Raw genomic sequence first — 22,212 nt, 5'->3', positions numbered from 1 at the left:
AGGAGGTGTGTGTTACTGGGGGTGAGATGTGGGGTGTTCTAGCCAGCTCCCCCTTGCTAGAACTTGGCTCACTCTCCTGCTATTTGGTTATGCCATGCTTTCCCTACCATCATGAAGTGTCCCCCTGAGATTATAAACCAGAATAAACCCTTTCCTCTCATCAACTGTGTTTGGCCAGGCGTTTTGTCCCAGCAACCCAAAAGTAACCACAGCAGCTGAGTTTACTCTGAAAACCATCTGACATCCAGCCAGTTTTGTTCTGCCTACCTGGAGAGAGAGACTTCGGGCCAAACGTACACAAGCTGAGGGAAGGGTAGATTTTCTGCTTGGTCACCCAGGCAGACTATGGGTAACAAGAACACAGTCATTTGCAGTCATTCAGGAATGAGAGGTCTGTGGGATCGTAGCTACCACTCCAGAGACTCTCAAGTCTCCGGTTCTTGTCCACATCAACAAAGAATTGAGAACACAGTGTCAGAGGCGGGACAAAATTTTCAGGAATTTTAAGTTAGGATTAGGAAAGACAGTTAGGGGCTGGAGAGATGGCTTAGCAGCTGATATGATTGTCTGTGAAGCCAAAGGACCCAGGTAGGATTCCCCAGTACCTATAGAAAGAAGTCAGGTGAAGCCGGGTGTGGTGGTGCACACCTTTAATCCCAGCACTTGGGAGGCAGAGGTAGGAGGAACGCTGTGAGTTCGAGGCCACCCTGAGACTTCGTAGTGAATTCCAGGTCAGTCTGGGCTAGAGTGTGAGAGAGACCCTACCTCAAAAGAACCAGAAAGAGAAGCAGCCAGGTGCACAAAGTGGTGCATGCATCTGGAGTTCATTTGCAGTGGTTAGAGGCTCTGGTGTGCCCATTCATACTCTCATTCTCTTTCTCTCTATATATATCTGCCTCTCTCATAAATAAACAAATAATTTTAAAAAAGAGAAGGAAAGTCAAGGAGGAAAGCCCAAGCCAAAAGAAATGCTTGTGTTTCCTGGCCAGGCTGGGAAGGGGAGACTAGGAAAACCCTCTCGTATAAGGAAGGAGAGGCCGAGGCAGGTAAGGGGCTGACACCCATGCTTTATGGCCTGTTCATATGAATCAGACATCCAATTAGAATGAGCCTCATCATCAGGCTGAAGTGTGAAAAGGGGGACCTGATTGGTTGGTGGGGAACACTGACTAACACACCCCGCAGAATCCAAGCCTGTGAAAAGTGAGGGAAGAAGCAGGGAGCTGGCGCCGGGGTTGATGTTGTCACCAGCTCGGGTGTGACTGAGTCAGGCATGAGTTCCAGTCTTGTTAGAGCTGTCACCCATGTTTCTCTGTGGGTCAGAAGAAGGCTACCTTGTTCCCGATCTATATGTTTGTCAGCTACCAAGACTGTGTGGACAGCCCAGGGGGGCTGCAGGTATGGGTGGAGTCGGCCGCTGCTTGCAGGCTTCCTCCGTGGTCCTAAGCAGGGTCACAAGAGGAACTGGTGAACCTTGGGCGAAAACACCCTTCATGGTGCAGAGAGAGATAAACACACACACATAGTGAGAGACAGAGGTATATATATATATATATATATATATATATATATATATATATATATATATGTATATATACACACAAATTGAGAGAGAGAATGGGGGCACCAGGGCCTTTATCTGCTGAGCCATCTCTCCAGCCCCCCAAAGTGGATTTCAATAACCCATATTTAGATTTAGATTTGTTTCCCACCATTTAACAACCTCTGGCTTTTAAGTGGTATACTTTGTCTATTTACATTTAATATGTGGTTATATAGTTTGATATATTTTTATTTTAATAAATGTTTGAGATATTTCCTTCTTTACATTCTCTTTGGTTAATCAGTGTTTTTTATTATGCCATTTTTATCACCACTGTCGACTTACTTGTCCACTTTTTATGTGTCCAGTTTTTCTACTATACATTTTTGAATAAATCAGATTTCTCACCAAATAACATTTTACATGTATTTTAAGTGTGTCTATATACTTGCCCTTTTGCTATTGTCAATGTATCTTTTATTTTTACATGTGCCATAAACATACATTTCTATGAATTTTATATAGTTACCTGTTAGAATAATTAAATTTTTATAACAACTTTATTATATTTTTAGTCTTCTCCATTTCCATGTCAGTCTGAGTTTCTGTCTGATATCATATACTTTTATTCTAAAAAGTTTTATTTAGCATTTCTGCTGTTTCTCTTACTGACTCTTAGGGAGGTAATTAATCTTAACCTAGAAGCTGGGGTGCGTTGGAGGATAATTGTTGCTGGAGCTTTCCTAGGAGCACCAAGGGCTTCAAGCTCCTCTCTCACACTGTGTGTGTCTAAACATGTCTTCAGGGCTAGAGACATGGCTTAGCAGTTAAGGCGCTTGCGCACCCATTCTCTCTCACTCTCTTTCTACAAAATAAATGAAATGTTTGAAAAACTATTTTTGAAAAGTAGGAGGGACCCAAACATCATGCCCCTCGCTTTCTCCCCTGGTACTCTCGGCCACGGCAGGGCACAGCGAGAGGGCAGGTAAAGCCTTGGCCTTGGACTTCCCATCCTCCAGGTCTATGAGAAATCCACTTCGATCTGAGCTTTGCCTAGTCTCAGGTCTGCTTCATGGCAACAGAAAGCAGATGAAGACGGGTTACGGGGGTGGATCTAAAGCTGCAAGGACCCCAGAGACCCAGAGTACACACAAAACTCTGCCGTCCTTGAGCCTTGAGGTGCTGCTGGGAGCAGGGTCTCCCCCAGGCCCTAGGCTATGAACTCGGACTTGAAGTTCCCCTGATGATCTAATGGGCCTACGTGGGAAGACCTCTCCCAGCAGGGCCACTGCCGAGCTCTTGCAGACCTGCCTATGAGCGGTGATTCTGGAAAACCTGGCATGGGGGTTGTGAAAGGGAGCAAGGAACATTCCCGGTGCACAGCTGAGCAGCAGCAGTCTGTGGGGAACTTGGAAGAGGCCAGAGGCGGATGGAACGCTGACGCCAATGTCAGAGAGTAAGTGAGCTCCTGTCGCTCTGCTGCTCCGTGCTCAGCCACCAAGCACAGTCCAGGCGTGCTCTCCGAGGGATTCCTTTTCTCTGATCAAAGACATTGCAGCAGACTCGAAAAGCAGCCTGTGTGGCCCATTTCGGCCACTCCATGAGGTGAGGGAGGAGGCAAGAATCCTCTACTGTAAAAAGTGGCGCTGAGGAAGGCTGAGTCCAAGGAGAAAGTGAAGAGTGTCTTTTCAAAAACGAGAAATGACCCTCGATTTTGTTTTGAGAACAAAAGAAAGCTTTCTGGAGCTTAAGCTAAAGGACAACATGATACTTGAATTGACAGATACGGTGAACAGAATGACCACTGCCAAGGACCAAACTATGTTCTGAGGGAGCGAGAGGAACAGATCTCATTCAGTGGACACCAAAAATATCCACACATGGGATCAGTCAACAAAGAGGAGAGAGCTTCTAAGAGCTCCCGCTGCAAGTAAGAGTTCAGGAGAGAAAATAACACAGATAGGAACATATACAGCAAACGTATGAATAGAAACACAGGAGGGGCTGGAGAGATGGCTCAGCAGTTAAAAGCACTTGCTTGCAAAGCCTGGTGGCCAGGAATTGATTCCCCGGTACCCACATAAAACCCGATGCACAAAGCGATGCATGTGTCTGGGGTTAGTTTGCAGTGACAGGAAGCCCTGGCCCACTCTTTCTCTCTCTCTCTCTCTCTCTGTCTCTCTCTCTATCTCTATCTATCTATCTATCTATCTATCTATCTATCTATCTATCTATCTATCTATCTACCTATCTATCTCTTGCTCTCTGCCTGCACCTTTCTGTCTTTCTCACAAATAAATAAATAAATAAATAAAACATTTGGGGGGAAAAAAAAAACAAGTGATAAGGCTGGACAGATGCAGCTACTCAAACATAGGGACCCGAGTTACACCCAGAGAGGAAGGGCCAGGGGCATGGAACAGTAGCTAAAGGCACTTGCTTGCATACACTCCCGGCCTGGGTTCCGTTCTTCATACCATACAAAGCCAGATACACAAAGTGATGCATGCCTCTGCAGTCCGTTTGCAGCAGCAAGAGGCCTTGTGTGCCCATATACCCTGATAAGTAAATACACAAATAAAATGATTGATCCTACCCTTCCCCCTGCCCCATAAACAAACTAGAGATGGAAAAAGAAAATCAGGACAATAAAAGAACAAAGAGCAACAAGTGGCAATAGTAATATTATAGAAAAACTAAAACCAAGTCTGTCAAACGCCAGTCTCTCATGGACTGACAAATTCTATCAAAAGTCACAGTTCTGCTAAGCATGGCATAAAGCCCGTCTAGGAAAGCACTGGGATAACGCTTCGGAAGAGACAGGATGCCCACGCAGGGGAATGGCTAAGCAGATGCAAAGAAGAAATAACACAGACGCATCATAAGTAGCAGTGTAAATGCAGTTACACTAAAGGCACCCACTGGGTCAAAAAAAAAAAAAAAGACGTAGAGGGGAAAGTTAATCAGCAGAGAAACTTTGTGTAAGACATAAAGCTTAACAGAATACAGCAAAAAGGGGATCCAGAAACCCACGGAGAAACTGACAAAAACCTATTTTTTGTCTGGTGTTTTTAATATTTTGCTTTCAAAACAGCAGCTCCGGAATACATTTGGTATAGAGATAAAGTATTTGTATTAATTAGCAATAAGGTAATTTCTCTCATTTGTGTAAGAAATTATGTATTTGACTCATAGCATCAAATAAAAATTGGATAAATTTCTCAGAGGGGCAAGGTTTTTATTTCACTCAAGAAAGGTCAATAATAAATTTATTTTCAAACTTTCTCATTACTGGGAAATTAAGAATTATCTTTTGGGCTAGAGAGATGTCTCAGCATTTATTTAAAGGCTCTTGCTTGCAAAACCTGATGACTTGGATTTGATCTCCCCAGTAACCACATAAAGCCAGGTGCACAAAGTGGTGCGTGTGTCTGGAGTTTGTTTGCAGTGGCTGAGGCTCTGGTGCACCCATGCTTACTTACTCGCTCTCTCTCTCCTTTTGAATAATAAATAAAAGCTTTTTTAAAAAAAATAATTAAATTCCAAGAAATTCTTAGTTTACAGAGGAAATGAAAATTAGGCATCTAAAAAGGAAAATACATTACATCAAAACCTATCAGCTATGGCTAATGCTATGTGCAGGAAAGGCTTTGTAGCCTGAAATGATCTGAAAAACAAAAACAAAACATTCAAACTTATGACTACTACAATTTATTTGAAGAGAATTTCTGCCTTATTTGGCTTGATTATTAAGAAAATCACCAATTAGGCAGACCCCAGTAGATCCACTGATTTCAGATTCTCTTCATCTGACCTCTTTTCCCATTTTCACTTCTTTCCCCATCAATATCACAATGAGAACGAATGAAACGATCCAGAATTCTTCTGTCTAAAGATGAAGGAAAAAACAGGAGGTAAGTTTCTATGCAATATACATGTTCTTTAATATGCAATAGCAAAATTCTAGGCAGGGGCATGTTGCAGTCAGGTTCTCATTGCTGGTAGAAATCTCCCAACCAAGAGCAGCTTGTGGGGGGGAAAAAAAGGTTTATTTTGGCTTGTAGGCTCAAGGGAGAAGCTCTATGATGGCAGGGAAAACGATGGCATGAGCAGAGGTATTCATCATCCCCTGGCCAACATCAGGTGGACAGCAGCAACAGGAGAGAGTGCCAAACACTGGCAAGGGGAAATTGGCTATCACACCCATAAGCGCCCCCCCCCAAAAAAAAATACGCTACCTCCAAGAGGCGTTAATTCCCAAATTTCCATCAGCTGGGAACCTGGTGTTCAGAACACCTAAGTTTATGGGGGACACCCGATTCAAACCACCACAGGGTACATTGTGTAAAATAGCCAAAAATTTGATACAAAATCGAAAGAATTCAGGGATGTCATGTTTGATATGGAAAGAGGCTCACTTGCTTGGATAATCATTAAACAGAGCGTAGTGTCGAAGGAATCAGCAGGCTTTCCGGGAAGAATATAGGTTTGAGAGCAAGACAGTCCCACATAGAGTTCGGTTCCGGCAAGAATGAGCCGCTGTGACCTCTCCACTTCTTCAGTCTGTCATCTCTGAATGCAGGTCTTGGTAGGGACTGTGCGCTGTGGAGTGGACCGAGGGCCCTGTGTGTGGTGTGCCTGGCCCATCAGAGTCACCAATGACTAGTAGCCGTATCTGTGTGTCCCTGGTGTACAGTGGTGACAGTAACGATAATGGACGGACACCTGGTCCAAATGCTCCATTGAAGCTAAGACTACTATTCAAACCTCCGCCAGGCTTTGTCCTCCATGAGCCAGAAGTGTTTGATCCAAGGAAGCCCTTCAACTCCATGGCCTGCAGTTCCTCATCTGTGAAATGACGCCCTATGTGGCTCTGAACACCTATAATTCCTTAATCTTTTGTTGTTGTGTTTCGTTTTGTTTTTTGAGGTAGGGTTTCACTTTATGCAGGCTGACCTGGAATTCACTATGTAGACTCAGGGTGGCCTTGAACTCACAGCTATCCTCCTACCTCTGCCTCCCAAGTGCTGGGATTAAAGACATGCACCACCACGTCTGGCTAATTCCTTGATCTTAATTTCAAATTGTGTACATAGTGGAGCTATAAAACTTTGTTCACTCCCAGCAATTAACATCTGTATAGTCAAGAGTAAAAAGAAAGGAGGGCTGGAGAGGTGGCTCAGCAGTTGAAGGCACTTGCTTGCAAAGCTTGATGGCCCAGATTTGATTCCCAGTACCCACCTAAAACCAGATGCACAAAGTGGTGCATGCATCTGCAGTTTTTTTGCCATGGCAGGAAGCCCTGGCATGCCCATAATCTCTCTCTCCATAAAAATGTTTAAACAACATGGCTGGAGAGTGGTTAAGAGCTTGCCTGTGAAGCCTAAGGACCCTGGTTCGAGGCTCGATTCCCCAGGACCACGTTAGCCAGATGCACAAGGGGATGCACGCGTCTGGAGTTCATTTGCAGCGGCTGGAGGCCCTGGCACACCCATTCTCTCTCTCTATCTCTGCCTCTTTCTCTCTGTCTGTCGCTCTAAAATAAATAAAATAACAACAAAAAAATTTAATTTTTAAAAAAATTTTAAAATTTTAAAAATTAAAAAAAATGTTTAAACAGGGTGGGCAGCTGGAAAGATGGCTCAGTGATTAAGGCCCTTGCCTGCAAAGCCTAAAAATCCACCTTTGAGTCCCCAGTACCCATATAAAACCAGATGCACAAAGTGGTGAATGCATCTGGCATTCATTTGCAGTGGCTGGAGGCCCTGCATACCCATTTTCTCTCTCTGTCCCTCCTCGCAAATTAAAAAAAATGTTTAAAAGAAGAGTACAAGTGACGAATTGTCCATACTATCTTCTTGATCCATGTCATAATGTTAGGTGAGGCTTGTCAGATTGAATGAGAGAGCGTGTGTGTGCACATGTATGCACATGTTTGCATATGTAGCCTGTTTTCTCTATGACCATGTAATCATGTTTGCATGTATATGACTTTGTACTCTCACCCTACTCCATACCTGTCTTGACCCCAGTATTGTAAAACTGAGATGTACTTCCCATTAAATAAAATGCCCTGACATCACCCACAGTGTTCGCCCATTTGACACCTACATGCCTGTGAGCCGTGCCTACTTAGAGATACACCTCATTCCTACCACCCCAGGAGATCATTCCCGCTGTTGCTCAGTCATTGTTTTATTGGAGGGAGAAAGAGAGAGAATGGGCACACCAGAACCTCCAGCCCTGATACTCCCAAAACATTACAGGCCATTGCCGAGGCTCTTGGTTTCCCATTAGGAATAGATGGTAAGACCCTATTGCTGAAGACTCCACATACTTGGGCTGCAAGGCCACTGAGAAATCCTGCTGGAGCTGAGCTGAAAACCTCCTCCATGTAGACCAGCTGACAGAAAACTGGGAAAAGCTATGCTGCATGTGGTTCCATGGGAGAAAGAGAAATCACCAGTGATACTCAACAGTGGACTCTACAAGCCTTTAATTTGGCCAGCCACGGCCAAATGAGCCAACGGGTGTAATAGTGGCACGTCTGTTATGGGGGAAACAAACTGGTCTCTAATTGTATTGGGGGCCCGCTGAATGGGAGGGAATACATCCCTGATACTGAAAAGCCTATGACATGAATAGTCATGAGCCCTAGGGGTGTAATATCTGCTGGTGTCTGGCTAAATGTATATGCTATGCTCACCAAACTACCCAGTGAACACTTCTCTTAATGTTCATACCCATATATTAATGCTACTCTCACTTTTGGTTGGAGAACCTTCTCTTTTCAGATGGCTGTGACCTTGGGATGACTCAGAAGGCACCATGGTGCTGAGAAGAAATGATAGAAGAGTGTTCAGCACTGAAATATCTCTGTCACACCTTCCAAGACCTAGGGTCCATTGCAGAAGAGGTGGCAGAAAGAATGTAAGAGCCAAAGGAAGGGTAGGACTCCTTACAACGTGCTCCTCCAGACACAAAAATGGCCTGGATATCCATGACCTCACAGTGCCTGACACTACCTACACAAGACCATCATAATAGGTGGAAAAGAACATGACATTGAAATAAAAGAGAGACTGATTGAGAGGGGATATGATGGAGAATGGAATTTTAAAGGGGAAAGTGAGGGAGGGAGGGAGGGAATGACCACAGGTTATTGTCTACAATTATGGAAGTTGTTAATAAAAAAAAATAATAATAAAAAAGTTTTAAAAAGGTGTGTGCCATAAATTTTTTTAAAAAAATAATGATGTTAAAGTTGATATATTTGTTTTTGAGACAGGGTCTTATGTAGCTCAGGTTGGCTTCAAACTCATAATGTCACAGAGCTTGAACTTTGGATCATCCTGTCTCCATCTCCGGAGCTCCGGGATCACAGGTGCGTGTCACCACTCTCGGTTTTATGTTTTGCTGCATGCATCGGTCATTTGTTCCCTTTATTGCTGCAATATTAATATGTCACACTTAACTCTTCAGAAAGGCTACCAGTGGTAAATTGGATTCTATCTATACTTATTATATTCGTGATGGCTGGTCTTGGCTGTCAAGTTGACTGGATACAGAGATGTCTAAGATTGTCAGAACGCACCTGTTTGTAGCACTTCCAAAAGGGAATGATGTGTGAGACAGAACTGGGGTGAGGAGACATGCCCTCCATGACACCTTCCTCATAAGGCCTCAGATGAAAAAGGAGTCTGAGGAAAAGGCATCCAGTAGGTGCCAGCAGATACTTCTCCCGAGCCACTGGTGACATCCTCTGGTGACATCAGAGTCCAGCTTCTTTTGCCTTCCAAGGTGGACTCGACCCTAGCCACCCTCCAGGGAACTCGCAGGCACTCAGCACCCGGTTGGGTCTGCTGGGCTTCCTGAACCGGGCAGATGCCTGCAACTTAGCCATGGTTGGGCCCTCCAGCTTACCAGTGTAATAATACCACTCTAACAACCCCCTTTTATTATACATGCACGTGCACTCTAGAGGTTCTGCGCCCGCAGAGATCCCTGAAGAATACAATGCTAAGGTAGAAACAGGTCCTCTGGGATGCACTTATGTTCTTCTATCTACTACAATGGTCTTGGCTCACCTTGTCATGCAGAGTTCTTTTGTGACACTTTGTTTGGAAGGACATCTCCTCTGAGAGCCTTTCCACATCCCTGGTGGACCTGAAGAAACAGAACCCCACACAGGCTTCGAGACAAGCAAAGATTTCTTGAATTATACATTATCACATTGCATTTTCTTCCACACTGGACAGGGAGTTCCCTGAGAAGGTGCATTTACTTTTTATTTATCTTTGGATCAAGTGAGCATTATAGATGGACAACCAATTAGTGAGAGAATGCATGCATTTTTTTAAAAAAAATATTTATTTTCAAGGAGAGAGAGAGAATACCAGGGCCTCTAGCCACTACAAACAAGCTCCAGATATATGTTCTATCTTGTGCATCTGTCTTACTTGGGTACTAGGGAATTAAACCTGGGTCATTAGGTTTTACAGACAAGCACCTTAACTGATGAGCCAGCGCTCCAGCTCCATGTATTCTTAACGTTGACTTACAAGCTAGGAAGAAATGCTTGTGAATAGTCATAGCTTCAAAAAATGCAAGAAACAAGATTTTAGATAATTTTATCCTTCAAGTGGGAAGAAAGTGGGTAGATGACACAGTCTTTACCGAAAGCTAACAGATGCAGAAAGTGTGAGCTTTTGAGTAATCTGAATCAAACCTAGAGATTAAAACAATTTTGAAAATAGATTGTCCACTAAAGACATCTCGTTCAATCTTCTTGAGTTATAAATAGACTCAATAAGGATTAGGATCCCTTATCCAAATGTTTGTAATCAAAAGCATTTCAGATTTCAATTTTTTTATTTTGGAATATGTCTATATATATAATGAAATCTTTTTGGGTGGTGCCCAAGTCTGAACACATCATTCATTCATGTATGTTTCACATATACCTTGTATAGTCTGAAGATATTTGAGTGCATGTATTTTGCATGCCTATTTGTATGCATGTGTGCATGTGTATGTTCAGGTATGCACACCCGGGAGGCCAGAGGTTAATGTTCTGTGTCTTAATCATCCTTCAACTTTTTTGAGGGGGTTGAGGTAGGGTCTCACTCTAGTTCCTGCTGACCTGTAATTCACTATGTAGTCTCAGGGTGACCTCGAACTCACGATGATCCTCCTACCTCTCTGCCTCCCGAGTGCTGGGATTAAAGGTGTGCACCATCATGCCAGGCTTTCAACATATTATTATTATTATTATTTTAACTTTTTGAGATAGGGTCTCACTCTAGGCCAGGCCAACCTGGAATTCACTCCGTAGCCTCAGGGTGGCCTCAAACTCACGATGATCCTCCTATCTTTGCCTCCAGAGTTCTGAGATTGAAGGCGTGCGCCACCACGTCTGGCTTTAACTTATTTTTTGATACAAGGTCTTCTTAGTGGAACTCAGAGCTTTCCAATTTGGCTAAACTAGCTTGTCAATAAGCCCGAGGGATCCTCCTGTCTCCATGATGGCCAGCACTTATGTGGGTCTGGGAATCTGAACTCAGGTCCTCATTCTTGGATATTTTATTGAGTCATCACCCCAGCCCCGTGAAAATAATCATACACAATAAGTTAATGTACTTGTGTTTTAACTATGGCACGTCATGTGAGGTCAAGGGTGGAGCTTTCTACTTGAGGTGTCCAAGCTTCAGATCTCAGGTTAGGGGTGTTCAACTTGTATGATGAAGGGTTAATGAAAACACAAGGCATCGCCTTCAGCTGTTTTTCCCACTGCTTCAGCTTCATGTTTGTTTTCCTGGAATTTTTTGTTTAATGCACTTACTATGTGTATTTGTGTGCATGTGTGTGGAAGCGCATGTGCATATTGAGGACAACCTTGGATGTGGCTTCTTGTGAATGCCATCCATCTTTCTTTTCTTTTTGTTTATTATTATTTATTTATTTGAGAGTGACAGAGAGAAAGAAGCAGCGAGAGAGAGAGGGAGAGAGAGAGAGAGAGAGAGAATGGGCACACTAAGGCCTCCAGCCACTGCAAAGGAACTCCAGATGCACGTGCCACCTTGTGCATCTGGCTTACGTGGGTCCTGGGGAACCAAGCCTTGAACTGGGGTCCTTAGGCTTCATAGACAAGCGCTTAACTGCTAAGCCACCTCTCCAGCCCCCCTTCCTGGAGTTTTCTCTGTCCCTCTTCATCCTGCTAGTCTTCCAGCTATTTCTTCTCCCTCACTCAGGCCATGACTTACAGAGTAAGCTGTCCTTTGCTCCCTTCCCTACCCCTCCCCTCCCTTCCCTTCCCTTCCCTTTTTCTCCCTTCCCTTCCCTTCCCTTTTCTTTCATTTCTTTCCCTTCCCGTCTTCTCTCTTCCTTTCCCTTCCCTTCTCTTCCTCTCCCTTGTCTTTCCCTCCCTTCCCTTCCTTTCCCTTCCCCTCTCCTCTCTCCTCTCTTTTCCTTTCCCCTCCTCCTTCTGCTTCTTCTTCTTCATCCTCTGCTCCTTCTTTCTTCTTCTTCCTCCTTCCCTCCTCTTCCTTCTTCTTTCTCTTTCTCCCCCACCATTCTCTCTCCTCTCTCTTTGGGCTTACTTAGTACCTTACTACCTACACAAGATAATATGATCATATGATTTAAACTGAGCTGATCATGATTCATCCCAAGACATCCACCAGGACTTTTCTTCACTGAGGGCTTGCTCAGCCCCACTCTGGGAGTGATGCTGAGATGTTCACAGGGGACAAGCATTTGTGTCATCCCTAACACTAGAAAATGACAAGAGGTTTGGGGCATGTTAATGCCACGGGAACCTCTGGTTTTCTCCAGCTGGGAGAGAGTCGGCTCATCCATCAGCCCGAGGCAACACAAAGCAGCACAGCTCTGGACACAAACCTTCCACTACTTGTCCCCTTGTTATGCCCTAAGGAAAACAGGAAAGCATCAAAGAAAAACAGAAGCCTGACCCTCCCCAGACTTACCTCCTTTGTTAATAGGTTGTGTCTAGGACTCTGGGAAGACAAGTCCAACTGGATGGACAAATTGGGCTGACCGGAAAAAACGAGCTTGCTGCAGGGTATCATGGGAACGCCAAGTTCAGCAGCAGCTACCAGAGCACCCTCAGGGAGCACCATTAAGGCTCAGATTGCGCCCATGGTGTAAACAAGGCACCCCGCACAGTTCTAAGCAGGCGGAGTGGTGGCTCCATCCAGTAAGGCCCATCTCGGAGCAGACGGCAGCAGCTGTTCTGGGAGACGGGGATTCTCTTTCTATGGGTCCAACAGATGTGGTTCCTCGAGGTAAAGGGAGCTCTTTGTAAAACACAGGGGATGAGTTCATGTATTTTGCAACAAAACTCAGGGCACAGCAGGAAGGCAGCCGGGGCTTGCGGCTGAGCTGCTCTCTGTCTTCAGGAGGACCAGGACCAAGAGCTCCTTTTAAAGACAGAAATGCCTGTCTGTTGAAAGGAATGAGACTCCCTCTTTCAACGCCCTTCTGCTTCGCTATGCGGCAAAGCATGTGCTCCTTGGACTTCTCTGAACCCAGAATTCAAACAATTTTGAGGATGAGAAAATACACACACACACACACACACCTGGAATTCACTATGTAATCTCAGGGTGGCCTTGATCTCATGGTGATCCTCCTACCTCTGCCTCCCAGGGCTGGAATTAAAGGTGTGTGTCACCACGCCTGGCTGTGCCTTATCTTTCTGAGACAGAGTCTATTGCTTCTGGAAGGAAGTGGCAGATGGGACACCATCATCAGGCTCCCTGGCCCGAGAGCTTCAAGTTCTCCTGGCTCTGCCTCCCACTGTCCCAGGTGCATTGCCATCATAGATAACATGTGCCACTTTATACCCAGCTTTACATGGTGCTGAGAAATGTAATACAAGTAAGTGCTTTAACTGCTGAGTAATCCCCGCCCCCCCCCTCTCTCTCTCTCACACACACACACACATACCCTCCCTTCCATCTTGTTTGGAGCAGGAGATTCCCCAGGAGAAAAAACAAACAAATGCAGGGGAGTGGTTGGGGATAGGAGAGGGCAATCAAAGAATGGCTCAGCAGCCAGGGAAACTCTTCAGTTTTAGCCTGGTCATAGGCCACAAAATAATTGATGGGTCAGGGCTGGGGAGATTGCTTAGTGGTTAGGACACTTGCCTACAAAGCCTCAGGACCCAGGTTCTATTCCCCAGGATGTACTTAAGCCAGATGCACAAGGTGGCACATGTATCCGGAGTTCGTTTGCAGGGCTAGAGGCCCTAGTGTGCCCATTTACCCCCCCCCACTTCAAATACACACACACACACACACACACACACACACACACATTTAAAATTGGGCTGGAGAGATGGTTTAGCCATTAAGGTGCTTACCTATGAAGCCTAAGGACTCAGATTTGATTCCCTAGTACCCATGTTAGCCAGATGCACAAGGTGAAGCATGCGTCTGGAGTTCGTTTGTGGTGGCTAGAGGCCCTGACACACCCATTTTCTCTCTCAAAGAAACAAATAAAATAAAATAATTGGTGGGCCCATAAGGTCTTGAGCACAAAGCGGGGAAAGTGAGGGGCACGAGAGATGATTAGAACCTTGACTCCCATCTCTTTGTGTTTCTGTTAAATTTGTACATGTTCCGACGGGCGCGGCTCGTCAGTTTGGTGGAAGAGCAGTTCACTTCTCATGAACGAATGCACCTGTGCTGCGGTACGTGGTACGCTACGGCGTGATGGGGCGTGGGATCCATCCCCGAGGGTGCTGCGTGGCAGCTGCAGAAAGGGCTTTCCAGTCCTCAAACTCTTCTCTTCCCTGAGTTGACATTTAACTCAGACCCAGAGTAACCACGCATCCCCAAGATGTCCCCAAATTCTTCCCAGTCACTCAGCCCTAATGGGATATGTCCATGTCATATGGGATAAATTACTCATGATGACAATGACATTTGATCTCTTTTCAGGTGTGAGGTGTCAGGGGAAGGATTCTCATGGGCCTTAAGCCAAGTGTCATAAAGTGAGGATAACCAAGCAGGACTTAAAGAAGAAACAAGACTGTGAGGCGGTGTAGCTCCTGACTGGAGGACTCAGTGAGCTGTGAGAAGGGAAGTCACCGCCCTGCACTGCAGCCACGAGCAAGGTGAAACCAGACACGTGCGGAAAGATCTCTTATGTGTCTGCCGCAGTCAGGTTCATATTGCTGGCAAAAATCACCTGACCAAGAGCAGCTTTTGGGGGGAAAAAGGGGTTTATTTTGGCTTACAGACTTGATGGGAAGCTCCATGAGGGTAGGGGAAATGATGGCATGAACAGAGGGTGGACATCACCTCCTGGCCAACATAAGGTGGACAATAGCAACCATAGAGTGTGCCAAACACTGGCAAGGGGACACTGGCTATAACACCCATAAGCCCCCAACAATACAGCACCTATAGGAGGTGTTCATTCCCAGACCTCCATAAGCTGGGAACCTGGCATTCAGAACACCTGAGTTTATGGGGGACACCGGAATCAAACCACCACATTCTGCCCTTGGCCCCCATAAACTGATAACCATACATGATGTAAAATGCAATGCATTCAGTCCAACTTTAAATATCTCCATAGTTTTTATCAATACCAAATATGTTCAAACATTGCCATAGCCCAAGATCTTTTAACTGAGCCATAATATCAAAAAATCCTCCCCCCAAAACCCCACAATGGCACAGAATAAACATTCAAACTGCAAAAGATGGCATTGGGCATAGCAAAAAAACATTCAGCCAACACAAGATTTAAACAGGGCAAACATCACACTCTTGTAGCTCCAAGTCTAGCCAGTGACAAATGTCCAGGTCTGATCATTCTAACCAGCAACACGTCTCTGGAGTTCCAATTCCGCCCTTCCAGCTAGGCTACTCACAGTCCTGAAAAACTTCATCCGGGCTGGCAGCTCTCCTTAGCAGCCGTCGCATGGTCCTGGCATCTCCACTGCAACCCACAGTCCATCCTCACGGCTCCATAGGGTCTTCATGCAGACATCCAGCAAACCTGCTTCACACTGCCCATGGCCATTTCCAAAACACAAGACTGCATTGCAAACTCAATGATCCTCTCTTTCCTGCATTTCTTATATTCCACCATACCAGATAGTGTGGAATTTGTTAATCCAGGGGGGAATAAAGCAGACTTTGAAGAATAGGACACTCCTTGAACACTCAGGCCCCTGCAAAACAGTCTACATTCTTCCTGTTGCCCCAGTGCAGGTCAGCTGGCCCAATCTCAAAGGTTGTAATCTCTCACATAATTGCAGCTGAATTGGCAGCAGTTTGGGCCCAAAGACTTCTTTCTGTGCCATATCCCTCTGCACACACCAGTCTGTTTCTATGCACTGAAACCCTGCACAACTTCTCAGGACATGGGCATAACAACAAGCCTCTCACACAAACTGCTAGCCCAATCCAGACAAAGCTCTTTCTCACCCTCATAAACCAAACCCCACAGTCCATAGTTCTTACTGCATTCATATCTTGCAACTCTGACCAGAAGAGTCCATCAAGCGGTACTTGCAGCACTGCGAGGTGTCTCTTAGGCCAAAATTTCAAATCCCTCCACATTCCTCTTGAAAATCAGCTCCAGCTGGGCGTGGTGGCACACGCCTTTAATCCCAGCACTCGGGAGGCAGAGGTAGGAGGATCGCCATGAGTTTGAGGCCACCCTAAGACTACAGAGTAATTTCCAAGTCAGCCTGAGCTAGAGTGAGACCCTACCTCAAAAAAAAAAAAAAAAAAAAATCAGGTCCAAAAGGACAAAGCCACAGAGTCAGGTGTCTAGCAGCAAATTACACCACCCCTTGGTACCAACTATACGGTTGTAGTCTGATTTGAATTGCTGGCAGAAATCACCCAACCAAGAGCAGCTTTTGGGGAAAAGGGTTTATTTTGGCTTACAGACTCAAAGGGAAGCTCCATGATAGATAGCAGGGAAAAATGATGGCCAGTGTTTGGCACACTCTCCTGTTGCTATTGTCCGCCTTATGTTGGCCAGGGGGTGATGTCCGCCCTCTGCTCTGGCCATCATTTGTGGGCATTTAACTCCGCTGGGTAGAAGTGGGAACAACCGCCAATAAGCATAAAGCAGTGGACTGTGACATGCAGACATTTGACATGACAGATAACTCAAGGCCTCGTCTTACCTTCGTAGGAAACACTGTGCAGGTACTTGTTGATTTGAGAGGGGGTGAAGGAGTTCAGGAACATCAGGATGTCCAGGTAGGCCTTCCCATAGTCGTGTTGGTATGTGCTCTGTTTCTTCGTGTGCTCCTGATTCTTCATATAGCTGCGCAGTACCGAGGGGACTGCAGAGACACATGGGCAGAAGCTGCAAGGAAAGGCTGCCCTCCCTTGCTGGCCCGTGCCCCTGGCAGCCCTGAACCCAGCACGACGCCTGCTTAGCGTCCTCACTGACGCCGCAGGAGTCATACGCCAACCTGTTGGGAGCCATGGACTAACGCTGTTCAAAGTGGGAGGGACAGAAAACCATAGCTAAAAGGTTGAGTCTGCTCATCGGTTTTCAGAGAGCCAGCTCTCCCTGAACTCCACTTGGAGACAGGTCATAGTGTTAGGATGGTAACATTTGCCACCTCTTTAACAGACTTTATGTAAACTTCTTCTTTCAGGACATGTCCTGTGTGCCCTTTGATTCCCACACGAAGGGACCCTTGTCCACTGACCCAAGAGCCTGAGGATCAGCAGTTTGGAAGATGGATGACATTTTGAGCCAGCTTTCAGTTTCACCTCAAACTTGTGACGTGGGAGTCACAGGCATCCCCAAGTCACCATTGGGTATGATGACCGTTCATTTTATGTGGATTCTGGCATTCATGGAAAAGTTTTACAAGTGGAGACATGATGTAAAATCCTAGTTTCTACAACTTACCCAATCTCGGTAACCCTTAAAAATACGTTGAATACAACCTCCAGCTCCAAGAGTCCCTTTTAAAGGGGCCAAATGGAAGGACCCGGCTGGGAGGAGATTTTATGCTCCATCAGGAGAAGACTGTGGGCTCTGGAAATGGTTCAGGTGAGGAGGAACAAGGAATGCTGAGGAAACATAGATAAGGTTTGCATAGAATAAACCATGTCTACTAGTTGACCTCAGGAAGAAACAGGGTCAATGGCTAGAAAGGTGAGTCTTCTGGCTCTGAGGACTTTCAACAGTTGGGATGTCTAACACTGAAGGTGTGACCATGGGGCATGGCACATTGCCATGCAATGTACACGCAGGGACACAGACACTTCTCAGGGAGGATGGGGTGGAGGCAATTCACAGATGGCCGGGGGCTCCAGGCTAGACTACTTCTGAACAACCTACTCACCCCAAAGAGTTAAGCTTCTATTCTGTGATTTTTTTTTTTTTGTTCTGACTCAAGTACTATTTGATTCCAGCTCTATGCTAGCAATGAATCATCTTAGACTGACACCAAATTATCTTCTTAATAAGTAGCTTAGAGGCGGCTTGGTCATGGAACTTTAAAAAAAAACTGTTGCTATTGGAAGCAATAGGAATCCAGGGACGCTCACTCGAACAGAATGAATGATACATGTGAAAATGTTTGAAGGGGATTCTATAAGAAAACATTTTGCGTAGATAACTGACCAGTATAGCAGGATTCTCACCTAATCTCTTTGACATCCCACAGCAACCACGGCCTTCCTTCTCACTCTATGAGGACAAAGCGTTCCGACCCCAGCTACTGGCCCAGCCAAGCCAAGTGTGGTCACCTCATAACTCAAGTAGGCAGCCTTTTGAGATGCTCTGACCCTTGGCCTTGAGCTTGGGAGCCAGTCACAAGGTTTCACCTGCCTGGCAGGCCCACTGGCTTTCTGCAGGCCATGATCAGAGTTGCTATTAGGGACCTCAACAACAAAGAATCTTGAAGCAAAGGGATAATGAAATCAATCCATAGTAGCAACTGTCTTTTTTTTTTTTTTTTTTTTTTTTTTGAGAGAGAGAGAGAGAAATTGAGAATTGGCGCACCAGGGCCTCAGCCACCAAAATCCACCTCCAGATGCTTGCGCCACCTAGTGGGCATGTGCGGCCTTGCGCTTGCCTCATCTTTGTGGGTCTGGTATACATGGGATCTGGAGAATCAAACATGGGTCCTTAGGCTTCACAGGCAAATGCCTTAACCACTAATCCATCTCTCCAGCCAGTAACTGCCACTTCTAAACGTGCTATGCAAACTCTTGTTCCAGCACACAGACCTTGGGTGGGGCAAGGAGGGGTGGAACCTGAAGAACGGACATTCACAGACCTCACTTAGAAGCCAGGGTGAGGTCAGCTGCTACAGGATGGGTCAACATATGAACACCCAGGAAACTCCCAGTCAGGAAATTATAGCTGGACCCACACACAGGACGCAGACTGTCCCATCAAGGGTCACAGAACCATTCAGCCTCTGTGTTTCCCTCACCGGGGTGCTTTGTTTTCTGTATAAGAAGCCAATGGCAGAGTCAGACCTGAGCCCTGGCCTTGTCACATGCGCTACAATGAAGTTCTTACTTTTTGCAAAAGTCATCAGTGCCTGTGGGGCATGGTGGTGCACGCCTTTAATCCCAGCACTTGGGAGGCAGAAGTAGGAGGATTTGAGTTCAAGACCACCCTGAGACTACATAGTGAATTCCAGGTCAGCCTGAGCTAGAGTGAAACCCTACCTTGCCAAAAAAAAAAAAAAAAAAAAATCAGTGCCTTAGTATTGGCTTCTGTAAGCCAGCCCATGAGCATGACCCCTTGCTACATAGCAACAGGCATATCTACATTGCCTTAAAAATCGCGGGTGTGGGGCTGGAGAGATGGCTTAGTGGTTAAGCACTTGCCTGTGAAGCCTAAGGACCCCGGTTCGAGGCTCGGCTCCCCTGGTCTCACGTTAGCCAGATGCACAAGGGGGCGCACGCGTCTGGAGTTCGTTTGCAGAGGCTGGAAGCCCTGGCGCGCCCATTCTCTCTCTCTCCCTCTATCTGTCTTTCTCTCTGTGTCTGTCGCTCTCAAATAAATAAATAAAAAATTTAAAAAAAAATCGCGGGTGTACTTACCTAAGCCCTGGGAGGCAACTGGCAGGCTTGCATAGCATCCGTACTTGAAACTGAAGTCCTGAAGCTCAGGGATTTTGGCTGGAACTTGGTAATGGGTCCGAAATTCTGTGTCCAGAGGTCGGGGCAGAGATTCTTTCCAGTCTGGAAACTTTTGGGAACTTTCCTTAATCTTTTCAGCTAGAGTGGGAAGGGAAGGAAGTTCCCCTTGTAAGCTGTTTCTGAGTAGCTTTTTTTAAAAATTTCATTTTGCATTCAACAGTCACTTTCTCATTGCTGTAACAAAATGCCTGACCAGAACATGCTCGGGGAAGGAGAGAGTTTATTTAGGCTCACAGCAGGGGAAAACATGATAGGAGCAAGAAGCTGGTGTCACATCATCCCATCAGCAGAGAGGAGCCATGAATGCTGAGTGCTCAGCTAGCTTTCTCCTTTTTTAAAAAAGGTATTTATTGATTTGCAAGCAGAGAGACAGAGAGAGAGACAGACAGACAGACAGAATGGGTGCTCTAGAGCCTCCTGCTGCTGAAAACAAACTCCAGATGCATGTGCCACTTTGTGCATCTGGAATGAACATGGGTACTGGGGAATCAAGCCCTGGTTGTTAGGTTTTGCAGGCAAGTGCCTTAACTGCTGAGCCATCTCTCCAGGCCCTCTCCTTTTAAGGTAGTCCAGAACCCAGCCCATGAGATGGTGCCACTCACAGTTAGGGTGGGTCCTCTCAAGTCAACTACCCTAATCTAGAAAAATCTGTCACACATGTGAGCAGAGATTCATTTCCATGGCAATCTGAAATCCTGTCAAGCTGAGAACTAGAGATTAACCATCAAAAGCTTGCAACTGATGACATTAAACCCAGTCTTTTTGTATTTAGAAGTATAGTCAAGGTACTTCTTATGCTGAAACCAAGAAATAGTTTCCTGTTTTCTCAGAGACAGGAAGTGTATGATCAGTAGCTTTTAATGACATATTTGTGTCCACTAGGAGTGTCCTTAGCAGTGAGCCAATGGGCACACACATCACTGATGACTCCACTAGGGTCTGCCTTGTCCTTGCGAGAGGGAATAGAGTGAGCAATGTTGGATATTGCAAGGGAAATCTATGAAACACAGAGTGTCCACTTTGAATTGTAAATAAATAATGAACATTTTTAAGCGTAAGTATGCATAAGTAGTAATTATACACTTATACATCAGCGTTCAAATTTGACTAGGCAGCCTGCACCTTTATTTGTTTAACCTGGAAACCATAAATGGGGTACATATGTCATTCCACCACCTGGGAAAGAACTGTTCAAGTTTATTTCTTACTGATGGAGGGCAAGGGAGTATTGTTGTCAGTAGTGGATAATAATGTGGTCAACTCTGTGAAATATCTCCTCTAAAAGTCTCATAAGGGTCTGAAGAGATGGCTTAGCGGTTAAAGGCTTAACTGTGAAGCCTAAGGACCCCAGTTCGAGGCTAGATTCCCCAGGACCCATGTTAGCCAGATACACAAGGGGAGCACACGCGTCTGGAGTTCATTGGCAGTGGCTGGAAGCCCTGGCACACCCATTCTCTCTCTCCCTCTCTCTGTCTCTCCCTCCTTCTCTCTGTCTGTCACTCTCAAATCAATAAATAAAAATAAACAAATTAAAGTCTCATAAGGTAGGCTCAGTTTTTCTCAGCAGATGCCTTTGTTGTCTGGATGCACATTATGGAGCTCCTTCAGGCATTTCTACGGGGGGTGGTTGCTGATACAAAACAACCCGACCAACATCTGATACTCCCACTGCAGGCTGACAGCACCAAGAGTCAAACCACAGTCCGTAAAGTACCCAGTGCGTTAGTCAGTCTTCATAACTGCGACTAAATTCTCTACAGAAGTATCTATTTCGGCTCATGGCTTCAGAGGTTTCAGAGTACAATTGGCTGGCTCTGTTGTTTCTGGACCGTAGTGGAGCAGAGAAACACAGCGGGGGGAGGGGTTGTGGAGCAGAGCTACACTTCTTACAGTGACCAGGGAGAAGTGGGTCAGAGACAAGATATGCCCATCAAATACCAGCCACCCCTCTCCATGACCTACTTCTTCCACACAGGTGCCTGCCTCCTAAAACTTCCCACCAGCTCCTAAAATAGTGCCGGCAGCTGGAAACCAAACTTTCAACAGGTGAGCCAGTGGAGACATTTCATATTCAACCAAACATCCCAGCCTGAAGTATCCTGTTACAGCAGCAGCAAGCAGAACTCGTCAATCCCTAACTAACAGTTCTCTTCTCTGCAGAACTGGATCGTAGAAGCTCTGGACTCAGGGGCACCACGTATAGCAGAAGATGGAGGATTGAGATGTCAGGTTGGGAAAGGAATGTTTCTTGAACACGTGGACACCAACAAGAAAAGCCCAGCCCGTTTCTTTCCCTATCCTGTTCTCATAATGGCAGCAGTCATTTGCCTGGCTCTCTGGATTTAAAATACTGCCATTGAGGGATTTCTTCAAACACAATCACTCATAATCTGCTCACTTAAGTCAGGTGCCAGCGAGTAAGGCCCGTCCTTAGACATCAAATGTTCCATCAGGTCTGGTAAAGGAGCCCATTTGTTAAAATATCAGACAAAGGGC

General features: G+C 45.7%; 1 protein-coding gene across 2 annotated transcripts in view; it reads right to left on the bottom strand.

The window, feature by feature from the left end:
• Positions 1 to 5,234: 5,234 nt before the first annotated feature.
• Tex26 (testis expressed 26) overlaps positions 5,235 to 22,212 on the bottom strand; it is a 43,604-nt gene continuing 26,626 nt past the window's right edge. Inside the window, exons 5-8 of one of the 2 annotated variants that reach the window (XM_045155378.1) lie at positions 19,618 to 19,794; positions 16,719 to 16,880; positions 9,631 to 9,709; positions 5,235 to 5,432 (exon numbers count right to left, since the gene is read on the bottom strand). In XM_045155378.1, the coding sequence (XP_045011313.1) occupies positions 5,393 to 5,432; positions 9,631 to 9,709; positions 16,719 to 16,880; positions 19,618 to 19,794 (458 nt within the window). In that variant the 3' untranslated portion in view covers positions 5,235 to 5,392. The remainder of the gene's footprint in view (positions 5,433 to 9,630; positions 9,710 to 16,718; positions 16,881 to 19,617; positions 19,795 to 22,212) is intronic. The other variant, XM_045155379.1, reaches the window with a different exon arrangement.

The sequence above is a fragment of the Jaculus jaculus genome, chromosome 7, assembly GCF_020740685.1.
Source record: "Jaculus jaculus isolate mJacJac1 chromosome 7, mJacJac1.mat.Y.cur, whole genome shotgun sequence".
NCBI lineage: Eukaryota > Metazoa > Chordata > Mammalia > Rodentia > Dipodidae > Jaculus > Jaculus jaculus.
Note: the sequence above shows the minus strand (reverse complement) of the source record. Positions and strands in the feature narration are given on the sequence as shown.